We start from the raw sequence: 25,672 nt of genomic DNA on the forward strand, positions 1-25,672 counted from the left end.
TCCACACAGATTTTTAGAGTAATGGAAAAGAGCTAAAGGAAATAGTTCCCTTCTGTGTTCAGATTTTTTATTTTTTGTAGATTTTTTTTTCATTCTAAGAAAACGGATATGCGTTTTAAGGAAAGGTTTTCTGGAGTCTACCCATTCTAGAAAATACTAACCTCTGTGGAGAGGAATTGTTCTATGTTTAAAACCTTCTTGAGTGTATGCGCATTGCATAAACACTGCAGAAATGAAAAGCACAAATGTGTTTATAGTGGTAAGCAAGCCTCCCCCCAGCCCCTACCTCCTGATCACTCTGTTACCCTCTCAGGAGGTACCTGCCATTCCCCATGACACAGCTTTCAGAGAGATTCTATTTATACAAGCAAATACCTACTTATAAAAAAAGATAAATTGTAGTGTATTATATGCTGTTCCGGACTTTTCTTTCATACCTAACATGTCTTGGAGATCCTTCTATAGCAGTGGATAAAGAGTTGCCGCCTGCTTTTTCAGCGTAAGTTTAATGTTAAGGTATTACAATTAAGAAATTATATGTTATTTATTTTTGCCAATGAAACAGCAGAGCTGCAACTAGATTAATCCTTAGTTTTCTGGGCTTTAGTATCAAATAGTTCAAAGCTTTAACATTTTTCTCTCCCCCGGGGCTCTATTTTCCTTGCTAAGATGCCCCATTCTATGCCTGTCCAACTCCCATCTGAGGTTCGACATCATTGTCTGGTTTAGTCCTAGGATCTCATTTTTGATGAGTCAAATGTAACAAACCCAGATGGCGTGGCTCAGATGTCCCTTAAGTATAAAAGATTAAAGGATGAAGTGAAAGTAAATATATAGGACAGAGGGCTGAGGGTTTGTTGAATGTTTGATATTTGAATGTGTGTGCCTGTGTATCTTAATTCCTAATCAATTACAGCTACATTCACCTCCCCCCAGCTTTGCACTTGGAGACTAGGATTAATGCAGTTTTAGCTCATATCATAAGACGAGTGCACATCTCTGGGCTGTTCTGATCCGCTAGATCACTGTAGTTCACAAGGACGGAGCACTCCCTCAGATATTTCTCAAACAGTTTCTGATTCTCTTTTTCTCTGGCGGTAAGCAAGGCAGTCACACTTGCCAGGGATAACTGAGAATGTTAGGGCAATCCTTGATCGGCAGCTCGAGCAGGCTGTGTGCTAAAAGCAACTTCGAAACATGCCCTATAAATAGCCGTTCATTGTCAGCAGGAGTGAAAAGACAAGAGGGAGTGTGCCGCGCTGTGATTCAGGCCTAATTAAAGGGTTGCGTCTGCGCAGGGTTATAAGCGAAGAGCGGCTCCAACAGATCCTCTAGTCAGTAGGCAACTGCGAGGGTTCAACACGGACAACGTAGCCGGGGCGGAAGGCGTTCGACGCTGGCTTTGCCTCCACTATGGCAAAAATCATCTTGAGGCATCTCATAGAGACTCCAGTGCGATACGAGGAGGAGTTTGAAGCTCGAGGTCTGGAAGACTGCAGGCTGGATCACGCTTTATATGAACTGCCCGGGCCAACCACCGTGGACCTGGGGAAAGCCAGGGTGGCCCAGCCTGCCCCCGTGGACACCGTAGAGATGCCGCCCCAGAGAGACGAATCCCGCTTCCAGGTCCTGCTGGACGTGGTCCAGTTCCAACCCGAAGATATCATCATTCAGACCTTCGAAGGCTGGCTGCTGATTAAGGCTCAACATGGAACCAGAATGGACGAGCACGGTTTTATCTCAAGAAGCTTCACCCGACAGTATAAACTGCCCGACGGCACTGAAACCAAAGATTTGTCTGCCATCCTCTGTCACGACGGAATTCTGGTGGTGGAAGTAAAGGATTCAGTTGGGACCAAGTGAAATCTTATCGGTGCCTGTTCATACAGCACGAGGAAGATTCTGTTTCAGCCCATGGTATCACGAGAATGTGTGTATTACCTACGTTTGAAATGATTTTTATGAAGATTAAAAATATAGACATAGTTCCTGGTATATTGAGGTTGTCTTTGTTACTTTTACTCAGAAAGGAAAATTATTAAATATGTTCCTACAGCTCAAGTTGTTGCTATTCTTACACCTGAGAAACATGAACAGTTTAGGAGACCATAGTCTGATAACAGAGACGACTCAGAATTATTTCTTCGTTACTCCAACAATGCCAGAGAAGCTGCATTTTAAACAATTGATGGCAAAAGAGCCACACTAATTTAAGAAATTCTTATCCATTTTATGAAAACTGTTTATATTGCTGAAAAGAGCTGTGATCCCCTTCACTTGATAAGCTTTTCTTTTCAGTATATTTTATTACAGTGGAGTGGAGCTTTGTAAACATAGAGTCTGAAGGTTAAAATACAGTATTTGAAAACTGGGTCTGAAATATGTTTATGATTCACTACATTTGTTACTGCCTTAAACTTACATTGGAATTTTCAGATATAAATCTGATTTTTAAAAGTTCCAAATACGTACCTCTTTTTTTTTTAAGCTAAACTGGATCTTATCTGCAGTGTTTTCTAAAGCACAGCATATGTTCTGTGGCTATTTATGAAACATTAAGATGTATTAACTCATACTCATAAATTGAGTTTAGGAAGCCACTTTAAAAAGTACAATTATTGAATTCAAAAAATTTTAAACTATGCTTTTTAAATGTTACTTAAAATTTTAGATTTCGGAAGATGGCAAAATGTACTGCATCTGTTCTCACTGCATAATCCTTTGCTTTAAATAGCCTGGCAGGCAGTGGAAGTTCGGAGGCCGGAGTTTACATGGGAGTCTGAGTTTTTACAGCACAGGGGCTGCTTCTATCTCCCCCAACTGCTGCTTTGGCCCAAGGGAGCGCCTGACACACTGGTGATTAGGAATATTGTGTTCAACAGCTGGCCTGTGACATTCCAAAGATTTGCTATCTCATTCTGTACATATGAAATATTTCTTTGAGGAAGTAGCTGCTTTTACCCCATACCCCATGTGAGGCTGAGGACAGTGCTATGAATAGAAGAGGAATTTGGGTGTGGAAGACACCAGGGTAGCTACTGATTGCTGACAATACTGATGAACTCCTCTATGGTGCTTTATTCGTAGTTCACATGCAAAAACGAGAGATATGAAACAACAGAAAAATAAATCGGACAGTTGTGCAAGTGGTTTTGAAAACAGAGATGTTTGTTTACGGTCTAATTAAATTGAAAGGATTTTGAAGCTTCATGTTCATATGAGGTTATGGCCCATGCAGTGATGTTTGTGCATGCAACTCTAGGATCACAAGTTTTGTTTGACAAAGTGAATATTACAGACCACCTCTGCTACATAACAAAGTTAATGGTAATTAATGGGATTGCATCTACTAATATGATTAGAACTGAGATACCATGGGTCCCACATTATTCTTTCCCGTTGCTGGACAGAATAGTGTGAACACAAACTAGTGCTTTGAGAAACAAACGCAAAAACCCCTCTCATGTGGCCTTGATCTTACTCTAGATGAGATCGTCTGTGAAATTCTTACCACCAGGAGCCACTGATAGGAAATGTTTAAAAATTATAATTAAAATAAACACATCATTCAATTAACATTTATTTTTTCTAAGACAAATTTTAAAGTAATACACAGCCATTTTTTTTGATTTGGAAAATAGATCAAATATTATAAAAACCATTTATTGGTTGATAACATTTTCAACTAATCTTCACCATTCCTTACTTTAAATACTACTCTAACGTACAAATGCTTGTGGCTGTAGGTTGGGGATAGAAATGGTGAAAAAAAAAGGAAGAAAAAAACCATTAATATTCTTCTACGACCATGAGATAGCTACTTTTAATTCCTACTTCAGTCTTCTATTGCACATAAATACATGTATCACTCTTCACAAAATTAGGACTATATTTGCAAGGAGTTTTTTTTTTTTTGTTGTTTTGTTTTTAACATCTTTATTGGAGTATAATTGCTTTACAATGGTGTGTTAGTTTCTACTGTATAACAAAGTGAATCAGCTATATGTATACATATATCCCCATATCTCCTCCCTCTTGCGTTTCCCTCCCACCCTCCCTATCCCACCCCTCTAGTTGGACACGAAGCACAGATCTGATCTCCCTGTGCTATGCAGCTGCTTCCCACTAGCTATCTATTTTACATTTGGTAGTGTACATATGTCCATGCTACTCTCTCACTTCGTCCCAGCTTACACCTCCCCATCCCCATGTCCTCAAGTCCATTCTCTATGCCTGTGTCTTTATTCCTGTCATGCCGCTAGATTCTTCAGAACCATTTTTTTTTTTTTAGATTCCATATATATGTGTTAGCATATGGTATTTGTTTTTCTCTTTCTGACTTACTTCACTCTGTATGACAGTCTCTAGGTCCATCCACCTTGCTACAAATAACTCAATTTCGTTTCTTTTTATGGCTGAGTAATATTCTGTTCTATATATGTGCCACATCTTCTTTATCCATTCATCTGTCAATGGACACTTAGGTTGCTTCCGTGTCCTGGCTATTGTAAATAGAGCTGCTATGAACACTGTGGTACATGTATCTTTTTGAATTATGGTTTTCTCAGGGTATGTGCCAAGTAATGGGATTGCTGAGTCATATGGTACTTCTATTTTTAGTTTTTTAAGGGACTCCCATACTGTTCTCCAGATGGCTGTATCAATTTACATTCCCACCAACAGTGCAAGAGGGTTCCCTTTTCTTCACACCCTCTCCAGCATTTATTGTTTGTAAATTTTTTTTTTTTTTTTTTTTTTTTTTTTGCGGTCCGCAGGCCTCTCACTTTTGCGGCCTCTCCCACTGCGGAGCACAGGCTCTGGATGCGCAGGCTCAGCGGCCATGGCTCACGGGCCCAGCCGCTCCGTGGCACGTGGGATCCCCCCAGACCGGGGCACGAACCCGGGTCCCCTGCATCGGCAGGCAGACTCCCAACCACGGCGCCACCAGGGAAGCCTGTTTGTAGATTTTTTGATAATGACCATTCTGACTGGTGTGAGGTGATACCTCACTGTAGTTTTGATTTGCATTTCTCTAATGATTAGTGATGTTGAGCGTCCTTTCATGTGTTTGTCGGCAATCTGTATATCTTCTTTGGAGAAATGTCTATTTAGGTCTTCTGCCCATTTTTGGATTGGGTTGTTTGTTTTTTGGATATTGAACTGCATGGGCTGTTTGTATATCTTGGAGATTAATCCTTTGTCAGTTGCTTCATTTGCAAATATTTTCTCCCATTCTGAGGGTTGTCTTTTCATTTTGCTTATGGTTTCCTTTGCTGTACAAAAGCTTTCAAGTTCCATTAGGTCCCATTTGTTTATTTTTGTTTTTATTTCCATTTCTATAGGAGGTTGGTAAAAAAAGGATCTGGCTGTGGTTTATGTCATAGAGTGTTCTGCCTATGTTTTCCTCTAAGAGTTTTATAGTGTCTGGCTTAACATTTAGATCTTTAATCCATTTTGAGTTTATTTTTGTGTATGGTGTTAGGGAGTGTTCTAATTTCATTCTTTTCCATGTAGCTGTCCAGTTTTCCCAGCACCACTTATTGAAGAGACTGTCTTTTCTCCATTGTATATTCTTGCCTCCTTGATCAAAGATAAGGTGACCATATGTACGTGGGTTTATCTCTGGGCTTTCTATCCTGTTCCATTGATCCATATTTCTGTTTTTGTGCCAGTACCATACTGTCTTGATTACTGTAGCTTTGAGGTATAGTCTGAAGTGCAGGAGCCTGATTCCTCCAGCTCCGTTTTTCTTTCTCAAGATTGCTTTGGCTATTCTGGGTCTTTTGTGTTTCCATACAAATTGTGCAATTTTTTGTTCTAGTTCTGTGAAAAATGCCATTGGCAGTTTGACAGGGATTACACTGAATCTGCAGATTGCTTTGTGTAGCATAGTCATTTTCACAATATTGATTCTTCCAATCCAAGAACATGGTATATATCTCCATCTATTTGTATCATCTTTGATTTCTTTCATCAGTGTCTTATAGTTTTCTGCATACAGGTCTTTTGTCTCCTTAGGTAGGTTTATTCCTAGGTATTTTATTCTTTTTGTTGCAATGGTAAATAGGAGTGTTCCCTTAATTTCTCTTTCAAATTTTTCATCAGTAGTGTATAGGATTGCAAGAGATTTCTGTGCATTAATTTTGTATCCTGATACTTTACCAAATGCATTGATTAGCTCTAGTAGTTTTCTGGTAGCATCTATAGGATTATCTTTATATAGTATCATGTCATCTGCAAACAGTGACAGTTTTACTTCTTCTTTTCTGATTTGCATTCCTTTTCTTTCTTTTTCTTCTCTGAATGCTGTGGCTAAATCTTCCAAAACTATGTTGAATAATAGTGGTGAGAGTGGGCAACCTTGTCTTGTTCCTGATCTTAGTGGAAATGGTTTCAGTTTTTCACCATTGAGAACGATGTTGGCTGTGGGTTTGTCATATATGGCATTTATTATGTTGAGGTAAGTTCCCTCTATGCCCACTTTCTGGAGGGTTTTTATCATAAATGGGTGTTGAATTCTGTCGAAAGCTTTTTCTGCATCTATTGAGATTATCATATGGTTTTTCTCCTTCAGTTTGTTAGTATGGTTTATCACATTGATTGATTTGCATATATTGAAGAATCCTTGCATTCCTGGAATAAACCCCACGTGATCATGGTATATGATCCTTTTAATGTGCTGTTGGATTCTGTTTGCTGGTATTTTGTTGAGGTTTTTTGCATTTATGTTCATCAGTAATATTGGACTGTAGTTTTCTTTTTTTGTGACATCTTTGTCTGCTTTTGGTATCAGGGTGATGGCCTCATAGAATGAGTTTGGGAGTGTTCCACCCTCTGCTATATTTTGGAAGAGTTTGAGAAGGATAGGTGTTAGCTCTTGTCTAAATGTTTGGTAGAATTCACCTGTGAAGCCATCTGTACTGGGCTTTTGTTTGTTGGAAGATTTTTAATCACAGTTTCAATTTCAGTGCTTGTGATTGGTCTGTTTATATTTTCTATTTCTTCCTGGTTCTGTCTTGGAAGGTTGTGCTTTTCTAAGAATTTGTCCATTTCTTCCAGGTTGTCCATTTTATTGGCATATAGTTGTTTGTAATCTCTCATGATCCTTTGTATTTCTGCCATGTCAGTTGTTAGTTCTCCTTTTTCATTGCTAATTCTATTGATTTGAGTCCTCTCCCTTTTTTTCTTGATGAGTCTGGCTAATGGTTTAGCCATTTTGTTCTTCTCAAGGAACCAGCTTTTAGTTTTATTAATCTTTGCTATTGTTTCCTTCATTTCTTTTTCATTTATTTCTGATCTGATCTTTATGATTTCTTTCCTTCTGCTAACTCTGGGGTTATTTTTTTGTTCTTCTTTCTCTAATTGCTTTAGGTGTAAGGTTAGGTTGTTTATTTGAGATGTTTCTTGTTTCTTGAGGTAGGATTGTATTACTATAAACTTCCCTCTCAGAACTGCTTTTGCTGCATCCCATAGGTTTTGGGTCATTATGTTTTCATTGTCATTTGTTTCTAGGTATTTTTTGATTTCCTCTTTGATTTCTTCAGTGATATTTTGGTTATTTAGTAGTGCATTGTTTAGCCTCCATGTGTTTGTACTTTTTACAGATTTTTTCTTGTAATTGATATCTAGTCTCATAGCGTTGTGGTCAGAAAAGATACTTGATACGATTTCAATTTTCTTAAATTTACTAAGGCTTGATTTGTGACCCAAGATAAGATCTGTCTTGGAGAATGTTCCATGAGCACTTGAGAAGGAAGTGTGTTCTGCTGTTTTTGGATGGAATGTCCTATAAATGTCAATTAAGCCCATCTTTTTTAATGTATCACTTAAAGCTTGTGTTTCCTTTTTTATTTTCATTTTGGATGATCTGTCCATTGGTGAAAGTGGGGTGTTAAAGTCCCTACTATGATTGTGTTACTGTCGATGTCCCCTTTTATGGCTGTTAGCATTTGCCTTATGTATTGTGGTACTCCTATGTTGGGTGCATAAATATTTACACTGTTATATCTTCCTCTTGGATCAATCCCTTGATCATTATGTAGTGTGCTTCTTTGTCTCTTTTAATAGTCTTTATTTTAAAGTCTATTTTGTCTGATATGAGAATTGCTACTCCAGCTTTCTTTTGATTTCCATTTGCATGGAATATATTTTTCCATCCCCTCATTCTCAGTCTGTATGTGGCTCTAGGTCTGAAGTGGGTCTCTTATAGACAGTATATATATGGGTCTTTGCAAGGAGTTTGATATCCTGATCATACTCGTTCTTGTCTGTTGCCCTTCCCACCTCCCACTAACCCAGACCCATCCTCTGCCCTTCTTAGCCCCAGTCTGAGCCCAAGCAGGCTGACCCCTATGAGCCACGTCATTCTAGTCTCCAACTGGGTTCAGCCAATGGGAGGCACTGACTGCAGAGAGGGGCTGGAGAGAGGTGGTCAGTGGGCAGGAGGGGAGAAATGTCAGGGCATTTCTTTCCCCACTAACAGTCTGCTGCAGACAGAGGCTCTGGCAGGACCTGCATCCTCCCAGGACAGGAGCTCTGGAGAGACAACCTTTCCCCCAGGACTTGGATGCCAGCATTCTAATCCTTTTGCCCCTTCAGCACTTGGGGTGGTGATGTTCTCTGCCTTTTCTTGTTCCTGGTGCTTCAAGAACCTCTATTGATTCCCTTTACTTTGCCTGCTCTCCCATAAGTGATTCCTTCATTAAAGTCCTTTTCAGGAGATAAAAGAAATTTTCACATATTGAGGTATGGTGAAGTCATGGCTAATACATGAGTTTACCTGAATTTTAACTGCTAACTAAAACAGCCTGTTTGTACCCTATCAAATGTACACTGTACATCTGCTTTAATTATTAAAGAAAAAGGCACATTGACTAGAAGTAAAGAATGTCCGGGCTTCCCTGGTGGCGCAGTGGTTGAGAGTCCGCCTGCCGATGCAGGGGACACGGGTTCGTGCCGCGGTCTGGGAAGATCCCACATGCTGCGGAGCGGCTGGGCCCGTGAGCCATGGCCACTGAGCCTGCGCGTCCAGAGCCTGTGCTCCGCAATGGGAGAGGCTACAACAGTGAGAGGCCCGTGTACCGCAAAAAAAAAAAAAAAAAAGAATGTCCATGTTAAAAATAAAGATCAAATGCCTCCCTTCCTGGCCTGCCAGTGCTAGAACTCCTTTGATGATAAGACTCCCTTCCCAGGGGCCAAGGCCATACTGACTCGCTATGTATCTGTTTTTCTGAAACCTTGAATGAATGGATTCCTGACTTATTTGATGTTCTTGGTTCTGACAAGATATAAAACTGTGTTGAAATACGTGATTCTCTGGAGCAGTTCTCTGTAGCGGTTATCTGAGAAGCTGTCTTCCAGGCTATAGTCCTCAGTTTGGCTCATATAAAACTCTTTTCTATTCCTATTATAGATTTTTTTTATTGATTGTTTTCATCAACACAGGAGATGGAATTCTTCCTGGTTTTCTTTGTTTGTTTGTTTTTGCCAGAACCCTGATTGATTGACTTCTTCTTCTCTTCTTTTTTTAAATACTTATATTGGAGTAGAGTTGATTTACAATGTTGTGTTAATTTCTGCTGTACAGCAAAGAGCATCAGTTATACATATACACATATCCACTCTTTTTTAGACTTTTTTCCCATATAGGCCATTACAGAGTATTGAGTAGAGTTCCCTGTGCTATACAGTAGGTCCTTATTAGTTATCTATTTTATATACAGTAGTGTGTATATGTCAATCCCAATCTCCCAGTTTATCCCTTCCCCCTGCTTTACTTCTTAAGTGATTAAAAAAAAATAGTGCATTACTTTCTTTTGCTAGCAAACATGAACTGATTTGTAATGGCTATGCACTATCGCAACACAGATAAACGGTATTATAATTTAACCATTCCTTTTCACTACTGGCCCCAACAGGAAGCAGATGGCACTGTTAAATTGGAATAATTCAAATTAGAATAATTTAGTTATAAAGACACTAATTACAAAGGAGTGAGCAGGGTGGAGAGGAGCTACAAGGCAGTGTCATAACCTGAGGGGAGCATTGTGGAGCTCTTAGGTCCCCCGGTCCAAGGGATGAGAGGAGGAAGCAGGTCTCAGAAATCAAAAAGAAAGTCAGATAGAGGAGACCATCAGCTGTAACTTTTATTTGAGGGACCAGCCCAAGGTGACCTCATAGGCACCGGGAGAATAAATGCTTTCTCCCTCCAGTCTCCTACCAGGGCACCCGATTGCCTGGACTTATCTGGTAGCCAGAGGGTGCGGGCTTCCTGTAAATACAGTTCAACAACCTCCCAGGGCAGAGAAAAGTGGAGAGTGACTCCTGGGGTCCAGTGGCAAACTCCAGCACTTCAGTAAAGTGAGGACTGTTGCCATAGCTCTCTCTTAGGGAAGCTTTTCTACAAAATACAGCCTGAGACAAGGATTGAAGAGCCGACAGTTTATTTGGGGCGTGTAAGCCCAGGATGGTAAAGGTGAAGAAATAGGGGGAAGGAAGCAAGAAAAACTGGGAAACAAAGTGATGCGATGTGCTGCCCTGGTGGCCACTGTTTCACAATGAACTACAAAGAGACTGCAGGCTCTGGGCAGGGATGTTGGCTCAGCACTTGGAACTTCTCCAGAAAATTTTCAGGAAGAAATCAAATCTTAGAGCAATCCACAGGGAAGAAAGGAAAGGGAATTTGCCCCTATATCTCATCAGTCAAGGTTCAACTCACAGGGAGTAGACTTTCCTACACTCTGAGTTATATCATCCAACCCCTTAGTGGCTGCTCAGAAAACCAGACCCCATGCCCCACGGTGTGACATTTCACCCAGGCTAGGAGCAGAAGGATGACTCGGCATGATTAGGGCTCGGTCAGGGTGAGGAGTGCAGCCTCAGGGATTCCACTTGGACTCCAGCTACCTAAGGAGGCTAGACAAAGGCTCTGGCAAAGGTGGCAGCATCACGGTCTGGGAGGCAGGGGATATTTTCAAATAAAAGAGGGCAGGTGAGAAGGTACACAGGGTCTGTAGCCACAACAACCTCAGATCCAGAACTGCAGGAAGAGGGTGCCAGGCAAATCACACAGTCTTACAGCATCTACACTGCCTTCAAACTATGGACTGTAATATCACCTTATATTTTGATCTAATTTTTAATCTGCTTAGGTGCAAAGTCAGTCCTCTTAAACTTCTCTGGATTTTTCTTTTTCTGAAGATAGTGGACCAATCCTGGAAGTCCAGAAGATTTTGATTCCACTGATCTCCCCAAGTCCAAACTGACCTTATCTTATTTCTCACCTACTTGTGATGATCTGGAAATTGCTGTTAATGGGTCTTAGCACATCCAAAGAGTGATTTCAAAAAACACAAATAACAACTTCAGGTAAAAAAAAATCCAAAATACCTAATAATCATTCACTCAAGCTTAACAAAAATCATTTTTTTCAATAATGACCACTGTTCTCTTCAGAGCTTCTCAAATAATTAGTTGGAAAGAAGAATTAAAATGTTGGTTCATTATGCTGGCTAATAGCTTAGACATTATATTTTGAAAATAACTCTGTGTTAGCAATTGAGTTGGCTAGATGTTCTCCACAAAATAACAGAGAAGTATTTTAAATTTGAAAAGTAAATGATTCTAAGTAACTATATTTTTCTATATTTCCTTAGCATTGTTTAAAATATGAGTATGTATGTTTGCATGTATATGTTTATAAAATCCTGTTTATTAATGTTTTCTAACTTCAAGGACAAATACAAAAAAACATATTGTGGTAAGATAAAATGGTCTCTATGATACCATTCTTTGTAATTTGTCGAGACCTTCTTCATGACCCAGTATGTAGTAACTTTTCTTAAATGCACTATGTATATATGAAAATAATCCATGTGTATATTTTCTATTTGAGAATATATATGAACAATCGCCTAAGGAAGGAGACAAAAGAAAAAATAAACAAATGGGAGCTAATTAAAAGCTTTTGCACAGCAAAGGAAATCATTGACAAAATGAATAGACAACCGAATGAATTGGAGAAAATATTTGTAAATGATATGACCACTAACGGGTTAATATTCAAAATGTATAAACAGCTCATACAACTCAATATCAAAAATACCCCCCAACAACCCAATTAAAAATGGGCAGAAGACCTGAATAGAGACTGCAGTGAAAGCCGAGACAGCGGGCATGGGAGCAGGGGGCAGGCGGACATCTTGGGATCCGAAGAGTGGCCAGGCCGGCTGAGCAGGGGGCCGCAGACACCAGGTCTGTTCTCAGAGAGATGGGCCGCGGAGACTGAGCTGCTGCCATGACTGGAGGCTTATTCGTCTATAATCACAAGGGTGAGGTGCTCATCACCCAAGTCTACCGAGATGACATTGGGAGGAACGCAGCGGTTGCCTTTCGGGTCAATGTTATTCATGCTGGGCAGCGGGTACGCAGCCCCATCACCAACATTGCTCGCACCAGTTTCTTTCATGTTAAGTGGTCCAACATCTGGCTGGCAACTGTCACCAAGCAGAATGTCAGTGCTGCCATGGTCTTCGAATTCCTCTGTAAGATGTGTGACATAATGGCTGCCTACTTTGGCAAGATCAGCAAAGAGAACATCAAGAACAATTTTGTGTGCATATATCAGCTTCTGGATGAGATCCTAGACTTTGGCTATCCAGAGAACTCAGAGACAGGTGCGCTGAAAACCTTCATCACCCAGCAGGGCATCAAGAGCCAGCATCAGACAAAAAAGAGCAGTCTCAGATCACACTGGGCAGATTGTCTGGTGGCGGGAGGGCATCAAGTATAGCCAGAACGAGCTCTTCCTGGATGTGCTGGAGAGCGTGAACCTCCTCATGTTCCCACAGGGCCAGGTGCTGAGTGCCCATGTGTCAGGCTGGGTGATGAAGAGCTACCCGAGTGGCATGCCCAAGTGCAAGTTTGGGATGAATGACAAGACTGTCATTGAGAAGCAGGGCACAGGCACAGCTGATGAAACAAGCAAGAGCAGGAAGCAATCAATTGCCATTGACGACAGCACCTTCCACCAGTGTGTGCGACTCAGCAAGTTTGACTCGGAGCGCAGCATCAGCTTCATCCCACCAGACGGAGAATTTGAGCTCATGAGGTATAGCACCACCAAGGACATCATCCTTCCTTTCTGAGTGATCCTGCTAGTTCGGGAAGTGGGACGCACAAAGCTGAAGGTCAAGGTGGTCATTAAGTCCAACTTCAAGCCCTCACTACTGGCTCAGAAGATTAAGGTGAGGATCCCAACCCCATTGAACACCAGTGGGGTGCAGGTGATCTGTATGAAGGGGAAGGCCAAGTACAAGGCCAGCGAGAACACCATCATGTGGAAGATCAAGTGCATGGCAGTCATGAAGAAATAGCAGATCAGTGCTACGATTGAGCTTCTGTCCACCAACAACAAGAAGAGATGGGCTCAACCCCCCATTTCAATGAAATTTGAGGTGCCATTCGTGCCTTCTGGCCTCAAGGTGCGCTACTTGAAGGTGTCTGAACCGAAGCTGGACTACAGCGACCATGATGTCATCAAATGGGTGCGCTACATTGGCCACAGTGGCATTTATGAGGCCCACTACCAGCTGCCTAGTGGCAGCTAGCCTGCCTCCCCACCACCCCCGTTCCACAGGTCTGGGTGCCCTCTACCACCACACATCAGTGTCTCCTCCCTCCTGCTTTGCTGCCTTCCATTTGCACCAGCCCGAGTCTAGGTCTGGACCAACCACACTGCAAGCGGGGCTCCCTGGGGAGGGCGGTTTCTGAGGCTCCTGTTCCTCCATGCATCTGCCTGCCCTAGCCCAATGCCAGGCTCTGAGTTCTGCGACCAAAGCCAGGTGGGCCCCATCTGCTCCCCTCCCCTGTGGCCACATCTCTCTGGAGTGGGAGGATTGGCTGCCCCTCACCTTAGAGCTCCCCCAAAGGCCAGAAATGGATCCCCAGCCCTCAGTTCCTACTCTGCTTTGGGATAGGGTGAGCTTCATTTTGTACATGTGTGACTTCATCCAGTTATAAACCTAATAAACTCTGTAGAATGGAAAAAAAACAACAACACCTGAATAGACACTTTTCCAAAGAAGACATACAGATGGCCAACAGGCACATGAAAAGATGCTTAACATCGCTAATCATCAGGGAAATGCAAATCAAAACCACAAAGGGATATCACCTCACACCTGTCAGAATGTCTATCATCAAAAAGATCACAAATAAAAAATGTTGGCGAGGATGTGTACACTGTTGGTGGGAATGCAAATTGGTTCAGCTACTGTGGAAAACAGTACAGATGTTCCTCAAAAAACTAAAAATAGAATTATATGCTACAGCGATTCTACTTCTGGGTATATATTCAACAAAAGCAAAAACACTAGTTTGAAAAGATACATGCACCCTAATGTTCATAGCAGCATTATTTACAATAGCCAAGATATGGTAGCAATCTAAGTGTCAGTCAACAGATGAGAGGATAGAGAAGAAGTGGTATATATGCACAGTGGAATACTACTCAGCCATAAAAAAGAATGAAATTTTGCAATTTACAACATGGATAGACCTGGAGGGTACTATTCTTAGTGAAATAAGTCAGACAGAGAAAGACAAATACTGTATGTTATCACTTATATGTGGAATCTAAAAAATAAAACAAACTAATGAATATAACGAAACAGAAAAAAAAATCTCCTTGTATTATCTAGTAATATATATTAAGATCCCATATTAGAGAATTAGAATTTGCACATACCACTTAGCAGTATCCATTTCAAAACATATCTGAATAACAAAGCTTTTTATATTTGACATTTCCCCTCAGTTTTCAAAGCTATTCTTTCCCAATAATTTTCATCAGAACTTAAGAACACTTGGGAGCTGCTCTACCAAATGTTAAAACATATTGTCACGCTACGATAATTAAAACACTGTGTTATTGCACAAAAATAAATTAATCAATGGGACAGAGTAGGAAACAATGAACAGAATCCCACTATAAAAATTTAGTTTGATAATGGTAGCTGATAAATAAGAGTATGATTCAATATAAGCACCTAAGATAACTGTAGTTATCTAGAAAAATTAAATTAAAAGCTTATCTCTATTACACACTACAATCAAAAAGAAAAATTACAAATGAATTTTAAAAGTACTAAATATAAAACACAAAAAAATCCCATAAATATCCACTGTGCTGGTTATTCTTTATTCTCTCGCCTTTCACTGCCCTATTCTGTGCCCCCAGGGGACAGCTCTCTGGTTTCAAGTTGGGTTTACCCAACTGACAGCACCAGCAAGACAGCAGCCTGTGGAATGACAGACAGATTGGAGTATTTTTGATCTTTGACTCTTGCTGTTTCTATTCCAGGTTCTGGCAGAGGTTGCCTCCGTCTGTCAGCAGCTCTGATGAGGCTTCCCTCTCTCCTCTGGCTCCAGCCCACAATGGACCAATAGTTCTGTTTCCTTTTCCCTGTTCCTCAGGCTCAAGGGGGTAATGACTTCCCATTGTTACTGGTCTCTGGGTGCCTATAAGTCTGCATCAATTCTGATGTGTGGGAGTTTCTCCCATATCACCAAGCAATTCTGCCATGCCAGCTGGGTATACTAAAATTCAACTCAGTTCTGACACTATCTACCCATAGATCCTACAAGTTAAGGGGTCAGCCCAACAAGATTGCTCCTCTAAACCCAACTTCAGACATCAGTTGCAATCCCAAGTTATTACCTGTGTTTCTGATCAACTGGCTATAGACTGGCGATTCCAATGACCCCTTCCTTGTGTTGGATTAATTTGTTGGAGCAGCTCAGATAACTCAGAGAAACATTTTACTTATTAGATTACTAGTTTATTATAAAAGGGTATATAACTCAGGAAGAGGCAGATGGAAGAGATGCATAGGACAAGGTATGGGGAAAGGGTGAGGAGCCTCCATACTTTCTCTTGCCTCTCTCCTTGAATCTTCACACGTTCACCAACGTGGAAACTCTCTGAACCCCTTTCTTTTGGGTTTTTATGGAGGTTTCATTACATAGGTATGATTAATTAAATCCTTGGCCATTGGTGATTGAATTCAATTTCTAGCCCCTTTCCTCTTCCAGGGATGAGGACTGAAAATTTTCCAAACCTCTAACCACATGATTGGCTCCCCTGGCATCAGCCCCCATCCTAGGTTACCAAGGGGCTTTCCAAAAGTCACCATTAACCTAACAAAAGACAACTCTGTGACTCTCCCCACCTAGGAAACTCCAAGGATTTTAGGAGCTTTGTAACAGAAATGGAGACTAAGACCAACTATATATTTCTTACTAGAAATCCCAATATCACAGTGCCTCAACATTTTTGTTGGTCCCTCAGCCCTGCCCACATCTCTGTAAATAATCACTTTATTATATATTTTTTAAAAATCCAAGCTAAGTATGCTTCTTGTTTCCCCTCGGAACTCTGAATGATGTATCCACCTATATATTCTTCATTTGGCACAAAAAAGGCATCTTTAAACAAATAAACAGAAAGAAAACAAAAAAATAGGAGAACATAAAAGGAAATTTTTATAAATTAAGGAATATTTGCAATTTTTGGGATTTTTTCTAGTCTATGTTTGAGACTAAAAAGTATGATGATATTCAGTGTTGCTGAGTATGGTAAACAATACCTCTTTGCTGCTGATTTGTACCATAAATTAGCACAATCTTTCTGCCAGATAGTATGTTAAGGCTCAGTATAATTTTAGAAGTAGAAGAGTAAGAATTAAAGAATTTACTCTAATGATACAATAAAAACTTGCACAAAAATTTGTGGGGCATTCTTTACTTTGAAGTATTGAAAATGTAAGAAATTTGTTAAACGAACTAAAGTCTATCCATATTATAAAACACTATACTGTCAATAAAAATCATCTTCCAGAAAAATACTGACTGAAGTGGAAAAATGCTCACTAAATTTAAGGAGGGAAAGCAAGTTACAAAAGGTATATAAAATTCCCACCTTTATTTTCAGTGGGCATGTCAATAAGTTTTTGTTTAGGACGTGATTCTAATGGCAGTATTGTACTTCATAATATGGATATGCCAAAACTTATTGTACGCCGAGAAGAATCAAAGGTTAAGTTTAAAAATGTCAAAAGAGGAGAGGGATCAAGATGGTGGAGTAAGAAGACATGGAGCTCACCTCCCACCATAAACATATCAAAGATATATCTGCATGAGGAACAATTCTCACGGAAAACTAACTGGAAACTGGCAGAACTCCTACACAACCAAGGCTGCAAGAAAGATTCCCCCATATATACTGGGATCCCCAGTTCCAGCTGAGTAAATAAATGCATACCTATTGATAATTACTTTAAATGTCAATGAACTAAATGTTCCAATCTATAGACATAGGATGGCTGACTGGATAGAAAAACAAGATACTCCAATATGCTGCCTATGAGAGACTCACTTCAGGGTAAAAGACACACACAGACTGAAAGTGAGGGGATGGAAAAAGATATTTCATGCAAATGGAAACAAAAAGAAAGCAGGAGTAGCAATACTTGTATCAGACAAAATCGACTTTAAAAGGAAAGCTATAACAAAAGACAAAGAAGGGCATTACATAATAAAAGTGATCAATACAAGAAGAGGGTATTACACTCATTGACATACATGCACCCAGTATAGGAGCAAAACAAATACTAACAGACATAAAGGGAGAAATTGACAGGAATACAATTATAATAGGAGACTTTAGTACTCCTCTGATATCAATGGACAGCTTTCCCAGACAGAAAATCAATAAGGCAACAGAGATCCTAAATGACACAATAGAATAGTTGGACTGAGTTGATATCTATAGGATAGTACATCTGAAAAACAAAAAAAGCAGAATACACACTCTTTTCAAGCATGCATGGAACATTTTCTAGGATTGACCACATACTAGTATACCAAACAAGCCTCAACAAATTTAAGAGGATAGAAATTATTTCAAGCATCTTTTCTGACCACAATGGTGTGAAACTAGAAATCAGCCACAGAAAGAAAAACAGGGGAAAACAAATAATCACAAGGAGACTAAATAACATGCTGCTAAAAAACCAGTGGGTCAACGATGAAATCAAAGAGGAAATCAGACAATACCTCAAGACAAACAACAATGAAAACACAACCTTACAAAATCTATGGGATGCAGCAAAAGCAGTTCTAAGAGGGAAATTCATAGTGATACAGGCCTTCCTCAAGAAAAAAGAAAAATCTCAAATAAACAACCTAACCTGTCACCTAAAAGAATTAGAAAAAGAAGAACAAACAAAGCCCAAAATCAGCAGAAGGAAAGAAATAATAAGGTGAGGAAATAAATAAAATACAGATAAAAAAATAGAAAGTATCAATGAAACCAAGAGCTTCTCTTTGAAAAGATAAACAAAATTGATAAACTTTCAGTCAGATTCATCAAGAAAAAAAGAGAGCCCAAATCAGTAAAATCAGAAATGAAAAAGGAGAAGCTAGAACCAACATCACAGGAATACAAAGGATCACAAGAGATTACTATGAACAAGTATTTGCCAATAAAATGAACAACCAGGAAGAAATGGACAAATTTCTAGAAAAAATACAGCCTACCAAGAAGGAGTCAAGAAGAAACAGACAATTTGAACAGACTGATCATTAGAAGCTAACTCGAAACTGTAATAAGAAAAACTCCCAGCAAACAAAAGTTCAGGACCAGACGGCTTCACAGGAGAATTCTACCAAGCATATAAAGAAGAGCTTATACTATCCTTCTCAAACTGTTCAAAAAAATTGAAGAGGAAGGAACACTCCCAAATTCATTTCACAAGGCCATTACCCTGAAACTAAAACCAGACAAGGACATCACAAAAAAAGAAAATTACAGGCCAATATCTTTAATGAATATAGATGCAAAAATCCTCAACAAAATATTAGCAAACCAAATCCAACAATACATAAAAAGGATCATACACCATGATCAAGGTGGATTTATTCCAGAGTCACAAGGATGGTTCAGCACAGGCAAAAGTGTTTTACTCATTCAATGAACATGTCCCATCTCTATTCTATTGGATTATTCTGAAAAAATCAGCATTTTTAGGACCCAAAATCCTAAGAGGTTATGAGCTATAAAATGCAATAAGCACAGATCACTTTTATTTCTAAAAGCCTAGTTTTCAGTGCATTGCAAATTATTTTCCAATTTGAACTGTAGACGCAGCCCAGAACTTCATTTAAGCTCAGAGTTTATTAGTGGGGGAGATCAAATGAGCTGTCTTGGCTGAAAGGCAGGCCAGGAAAGGCAGGCCATGTCTCCTTTCCTCACTTCCCCTGGTGGATTTGACTGGATGGGACAGCCACCATCATGTCCCTCTGTGAAATGCTACACTGAGGTTGCCAAGCACATACATACCATTCTCCTGAAACACTACTCTTCGAAAGGGTGGAATGTCCTTGTGCTCTTGTTTCATCTCCCCAAGCCTAGTATTCTCAAATTCTCCAAGCAACGCTCAAAGTCTTGGAGAACTCAGTGTGGCTTTAATTTTCAGTTGCTATCAAATGGGATACAATTAATTTCTTGTGGAACTGATTTTTTTTAATTTGCCAGGAATTTCTAAATAGGCTCTTTCGGTGCTAAGTCTATGAATAAACTTTATTCTTAGGGCAAGGAAGAAATATCTCTTAAAAAATAAAAAACCTCTAAGGATTGAAACTTCATGGCAAAAAAACAGAGTAATTAGGAAAGTAGACTTTGAAAGCAAACAAATATAGACAGACGGGGGTTTGAGTACTAACTTTGTAACTTTCTAATCTGGTCATTTTGGTCAGTTTGCTTAACCCCTCTATGCTTCAGTTTCCTCACCTGTAAAATGGGGATAATTATAGTACTTGATCACATGTGTTTTGAAGATTAAATGAGATGAAGATATAGGGTGACCAACAGGCCTGGTTTTTGCCCAGGCCTGAGGGGTTTCTTGGGACACAAGACTTTCAGTGCTAAAGCTGAGATATTCGCAGACTAGGATGGCTGGTCACCCTATAAGAGGTCAGGTACTTATATAATAATGCCTGGTATCCATAAATGATAGCCATTATTTTATGTATTACAGATATCTTTAAGCATATTCCCATGGACATGTTTTCTACATAGGTTAATTAGACACATCTCGACTTTATGCTTTATAAAAAGACGAAAACATATAACAAGAAAAAATGCTTCATTAGTAGATCAGCATCACTGTCCATTTTTAAGGTCTACTTGGTTATTTCTAAAATTCTACAAGTCTATGTTTTTGCTTACTGACTTCAAGTCTTGAAAAACCTCACATTGCTCTGTGAAGTAGAATGTAAGTACACATTTCTTCAAAAGTGCACTGTGGCAAGATAAGAAGCTTTGTCACAATAAGAAATGACTTGTAGAATAATCTTTTTAGTACAATGAATAAAAAGTCATTTAGGGGACATCAAGCTTTTGGATACAATATTTCCATGTGAAATATTTCTAGTTAAGACGGCCTACTGAGCATATTTCTTTATCAGTCCTCTCCTACCTGTCAGTCCTATTTAACAACATAAATTTCTCTTTTGTCCTTATTCTCAGGCATTGCAGAGACTAGGAGGGAGCTTATCAGGTGACCTCAGATCCTGGCAAACTCGTGGCTGACCAAAAGTTCTTGGGATCACATTGACAAATCAGGGGAAAGGGATGCAGAGCCATTGTTTTCTAAGTTTGTCTGGTTTTAAGAGTCACCTGGGGCTCTTATTAAACATACAGATTTCTGGGTTCCTCCAATAGAGATACTGATTCAGAGAGGGGGTGGAGAGCCCTTGAACCTGTAATTGATTGGTGTCCCCTGAGACGCTTATGATGGGGCAAGTTTGGAAATGGTTCTCAACCAGGGATTGCCATTATGCCTGGGGGTCTCCAAGCACTTAATGCCATGGAACCAAGGATGATAAACATCCCACAGTGCTTGAGCCAACACAAGACACAAAACAAACCCTGGAAACAGGACAACCACTGTATAGAATTTTAAATGGAACTCTACACTTCATTTAGACACTCCATTAACGTTTGTTAATTTAACAAAATTATCAGTATCCCAAGGAGCTAGACTAAATATAGGCTGACCTGCAGATAACATCTCCCTCTTGAGGGATAAGGGAAAATTACTTTCATACAAGCAATTATTTTTAAACAGATTTATTCCTGTTCTTATTTTCTTCAAAGATTATATAATGCTATGTTTTATATGTAACACCAGGAGAGAGAGTACTGTTCCTTTCAGAAGGGACATTCTGAAAGAAAAGAAATAACCATGTGTAAAAAGATATTCTTTAACAAGTCTTGTTCATCATTTCCTTCCTACTTACTGCTCATCAACATGGCATGCATAATGCTTGTCCTCCTATTTACCTTTTTATTCTTTCTGCAGTGGTTCTCAAGTATAGTTCTCTATACCTGGAAGGTTTAATTTTCCTAGGGTTCTGTCTTCTCCTATTTTAAGTTTTCTTCTTGTATTTTCTTCTCCCCCAAGTGCCTTTATTTCCCGTGCTTACTTTCTGTCCATCTACTTCTCTTTCTTTCATTTTCTCTCTAGCATTTAGTCCCTCCTGCCTTATGATCTAGAACCTTTAGTGCCTGTATCATTCCTTGGATGTTACAGGCCAGCTGCCTGATGTGGGATGACCAGCTGTCCCAGTTTGCCCTGTACTAAGACCCCTCTGTCCCAGGGCAACCAGGATGGCTGATCACTCCACTTAACCAGTAACCTGGGGAAATAATACACTGACACCAGGTGGAGGGAGGAGTAACTCTGTTATTGGTAGTACCCTGCTGGGTGGCTGTAGTTTTTTAATTAGTGATTGTTGGAAGAGCATGCAAATGCAAATAAACCAAATAAAGGTCAGAACCAATTATTAGCAAGAGTTTCTCTGGTCCTTTCTGTGAAGGACCAGAGAAACCAAGTATGTGACTAAAAGAGACTTGGAAGATCAGTGTGAGAGACTGAGTTGGTCATTAGAGCTGAAGGCTGTGAAGCTGATGTGTAGCCCTGCCTGTGGAGAAAAGAGGATAGTTTTGGCACTGAGATGTTTGAGCCGAGTAAAAACCACTGATGACGTAGTGTATTCCAGAGTAACCGACTAATCAGGAGGACACATTGAAGAGGCAGAAATGGCTCTTCCTGCTTCTGGGAAGCATTGTGGAGGCTGAGTCTTACCAGTCTGAGTTGCAGGATCAGCGACTTCTCACCGGCGAGCTGAGTGGGCGTTCTCTCAGGGGCTCAGTGGAGCCCCGAACAGCCTTCTGTGGCTTTCTCCAGTGTTCTGGCTCAGAGCAAAATAGAGTAGTTAGGGGCTAAAATGTCTGACCGAAAACAAGCTTCACCACCCGTGTCGTTCTACCATGTAAAGGACCATTCCTCTTTTACCTTCAGATTGTCTTTGTATGTGCCAATATCCTTAGTCAAAGGCCATACTAAAGTATAACTCAGCCCCACTGCGATGCTAACTGATGACCCAGGGTTTGTTTTACTTTTAGGAGCCATAGGAAGAGCAGCTCTGTCACCTCTTCACTTCCCCTGTGAGAGAGGATTCCTGCTTCCAGGTGCACACGATGCCTATCTGACAAATTAGACAATTTTGAATACATGACTTATTCTTCCGTAATTAATTCATTCTAGCGGAAAGCACAGAACTCTGAGATTCTTAACAGATGAAGGGAGTGAAATCCAAGACTCTCAAGTACTTCGGGGGGAAGTCTGACTCAACCATTGTTCCTTGTTTTCATTCAGCAAACCGTTTATTGAGCATTTAGTACATACTGAGCACTCTGCTTGGTGTTGTAGATAAAACAATGAAAATAGTGTAATTCTTGACCTCAAGGCACAGACGCTATGGTTTTTAGAAAGTTACATACATGTGAATAATAAAGGTGACAGGTGCTAGAGTCAAAGCATATTCACGTTACAAGGTAAGGGTGTAGTCCGTTCTCCCTGGGCTGTGGTCCCTGTAGAGATCTAGCCTACCAGCTCTGGAGGAGAAGGTCTGTGACTGTGATTGATTTATTCATCATTGATCTCTACTGCCTCACACTTAGTAGGTGCTCAGTAAATAGTTTTTCAATGAGCAAAAGATGGTGTTGCCATAAAGCATGGTGGATGTGCACAGAAACGATGCAAGCAGTTCAGCCAAAGGGTCCAGGTACTGCATGATCGGGCCCTGCCTCCCTCTCCAGCTGCCATCTCCCATGCTCTGCTCCCCTTCCGTCATGCTGAGCAGTTAAGGCTTTATCCTGAAAGCAATGGGGAGGGGGGGGCCCAGAGCGTAGTTTTATGTCGGGCTCTAACATGGTCAGCTTTGTGTTTTAGAAAGATAATTCTGGCTGCAGTGTGAAGGATGGATTAGAGGGGGAAACTCTGGAGTAGGGAAGATCATTCAGATTAGCAGTCATTCAGTTGGGAGAATGCACACAAGAATTGCCTGGTAACTGTCCAGGGCCCACCCCAGACCATTTGAACCAGAATCTCTGGAGATGGAATCCAGATATCAGTAGTTATAAATTTTCCCAGGTGATTCCTGTGAGACATGAAGTTGAGTAGCATAAGATAGTTGCAGAATGGAAAAAGGGGGCATAGATACTCGGGCTATTAAAGGTAGAGGAATGCCATCACTAAATAACAGAGCAGGGGCCATGAAGACAGGGAGGAATTGAATTACAGCCTCTGGCTGGAGTCATTGACATGGGAAGTAAGGTGACTGACCTTTCTAATTTCTCTGGAGTATCATGCTTTCAGTACGGATGTTCCGTCATCCCAGGGCAGTTGATCACCCTACAGGAAGGATAGTGAAAGCTTTTACCAAAATAAGTAATAGGCATCAGAGTGTGGTTGGGAGAAAGATGATTAATTTTAAACATGGGTGACAGCTGCTAAGTATTGGTGATTAAGGCTGTCCTAAAGCTCACAGCTGAGGATCAAATGAGCTAAATACCCTACATTCTAAATTCCTAGAATCACAGCTGTTAGGGCCATACATCCTCAGCAGGGCTTGCTAAGAGAAACCAGGAAGCAGAACAAGCACCACCACATCTCACCCTAATATGAGGCTGAAAGGGAGAAGGCTGTCGCCTTTTGTAGAAGTATGTTACTCATGTGGAACTACTTATTTTCCAGAACAGGGCAGGGTGGCTCTGGGCTACCTCTCATCCTCAGAGCCAGAGGGAGGAGCTGACAAGAGAACTGCTCACAGGTGTGTGGGTCTCCACCTGTGCCGGTCCCTGTCTGGACAGTTAGAGGGCACAGGCTCACTGTGCAGCCCCCGTGCTACCAGGGTAGAGGAAATGCACATGGGGGAGAGATGCTATGGTGCGGGACTGCTGGGTGAAGCAGGTTCACCTGAAGCAGGTTTGAGTATCCCCACTGAAACCCCAAGCAGTTTGGAAGATGGATCCCACATGTGCCTGAAGGCGCAGGAGTTGGCTGTGGTGAGTAGATCATATTTGGAACATTGTCCTTACCTGGGAAAGCCACAGCAAAGAGGAATGGGATATATGGCTGCCAGCTCAGGGGCTGGGCCTGAAGCTGAGAATGAAGCTCTCTCGTGAGGGACCCCTAACACCCAGAGCTGCTGCTTGGGAGCAAATTCCTTGTCAGATGAGTTTGTCAGCCTCCATCTGCCCACACTGAGCACAAGGACAGTAAGCTGGGTCCCGCAAGTCCCCTCTCCCTTCCTTAACCCTCCTTCCTGAGCTCTATCAGAGGGGTATGTGATGGAAAGACATGGGCAGGTCTGTGTGGGCCAGACCGCATCCACAGCCCTGTTCTGCTGCGGGGTCAGGAGAGGAGATGGGAGAGAAGAGAGACAGTGATTGGGGATGAAACTAGAGCTTTGAGACACTGAATCTTGGGGGTAGGAAGTCATTGTTTTAACAGCTGGAAGTAACAGTTCTAAGAACTGAGAGGGCCAGAAAGTTAGAGCAATGGGCTGAAATCACTAAGGAAGCCCACTTTCCACGGGAAAGGGGATTTTGACGCAGCAGTCACTGCTATGTGAGCAACCCAGAGGAGGGACCCAGGTAGTGAGAAACCGAAGCCTTCTGCCAACAGTGAAGTGGGCCCTTCTCAGATGATTGCGGCCCCATGGGAAATCCTGAGACAGAACCTAAGGCACTCCTGCATTCCCAGCCTCCAGAAATGTGAGATAATAAATGTTGCTTTAAGTTGCTAGTTTTGAGGTCATGTGGCCATAGATAAGGAATAAGAGTTGTCCTGAGTTGGGCCAAGGAGGCCAGGCCTTTATATCTGACTCGCTGACTAGTCATGGGGTGCAGGCCGCTCCTCGAGGAGGATGATTTGGATAAGGCCGCTTCCTTCAGTTAAGGCAGCCCCCGAAGAGGGCGGTCCGCTGAAGGCTATTTACCAACAATATTCTCACCAGCTGGGTGATCCTGTCCTTTATTCCTCAGGAGGGATCTGGGCAGCTCATCACAGCATTCACCATGAAGTGTTTAGTTTGGGGCTTCTATGGGCCTCCAGAAAGAAGCTTCTGGAGCACAAAAAAGGTGCTGGTAAGCTAGGACTCAAGAGTTTGAGAGTCTGGGAGTATCCGCCATGCATCCTATTCTCTTCGTTACCACTGCTCTCCTTTTAAATGTTGGGGTTTCCTGGGGTGTCATTCTTGACTT

At 41.0% G+C, this 25,672-nt stretch overlaps 1 protein-coding gene and 1 pseudogene across 1 annotated transcript; both read left to right on the forward strand.

Annotated features, from left to right (window-relative positions):
• Positions 1 to 1,274: 1,274 nt before the first annotated feature.
• Positions 1,275 to 1,985, forward strand: HSPB3 (heat shock protein family B (small) member 3). The gene has a single exon (XM_065875122.1). The coding sequence runs from the start codon at positions 1,414 to 1,416 to the stop codon at positions 1,861 to 1,863; it is 450 nt and encodes a 149-aa protein (XP_065731194.1). The 5' UTR covers positions 1,275 to 1,413; the 3' UTR covers positions 1,864 to 1,985.
• Positions 1,986 to 12,295: 10,310 nt separating this feature from the next.
• Positions 12,296 to 13,607, forward strand: LOC136120159 (AP-2 complex subunit mu pseudogene; annotated as a pseudogene).
• The last annotated feature ends 12,065 nt before the right edge of the window (positions 13,608 to 25,672 follow it).

This window comes from Phocoena phocoena, chromosome 3, assembly GCF_963924675.1.
Source record: "Phocoena phocoena chromosome 3, mPhoPho1.1, whole genome shotgun sequence".
Classification (NCBI taxonomy): Eukaryota; Metazoa; Chordata; class Mammalia; order Artiodactyla; family Phocoenidae; genus Phocoena; species Phocoena phocoena.

Coding starts and splice junctions, on each gene's coding strand:
- HSPB3 (XM_065875122.1), top strand. CDS start 1,414: ATGGCAAAAATCATCTTGAGGCATCTCATAGAGACTCCAGTGCGATAC.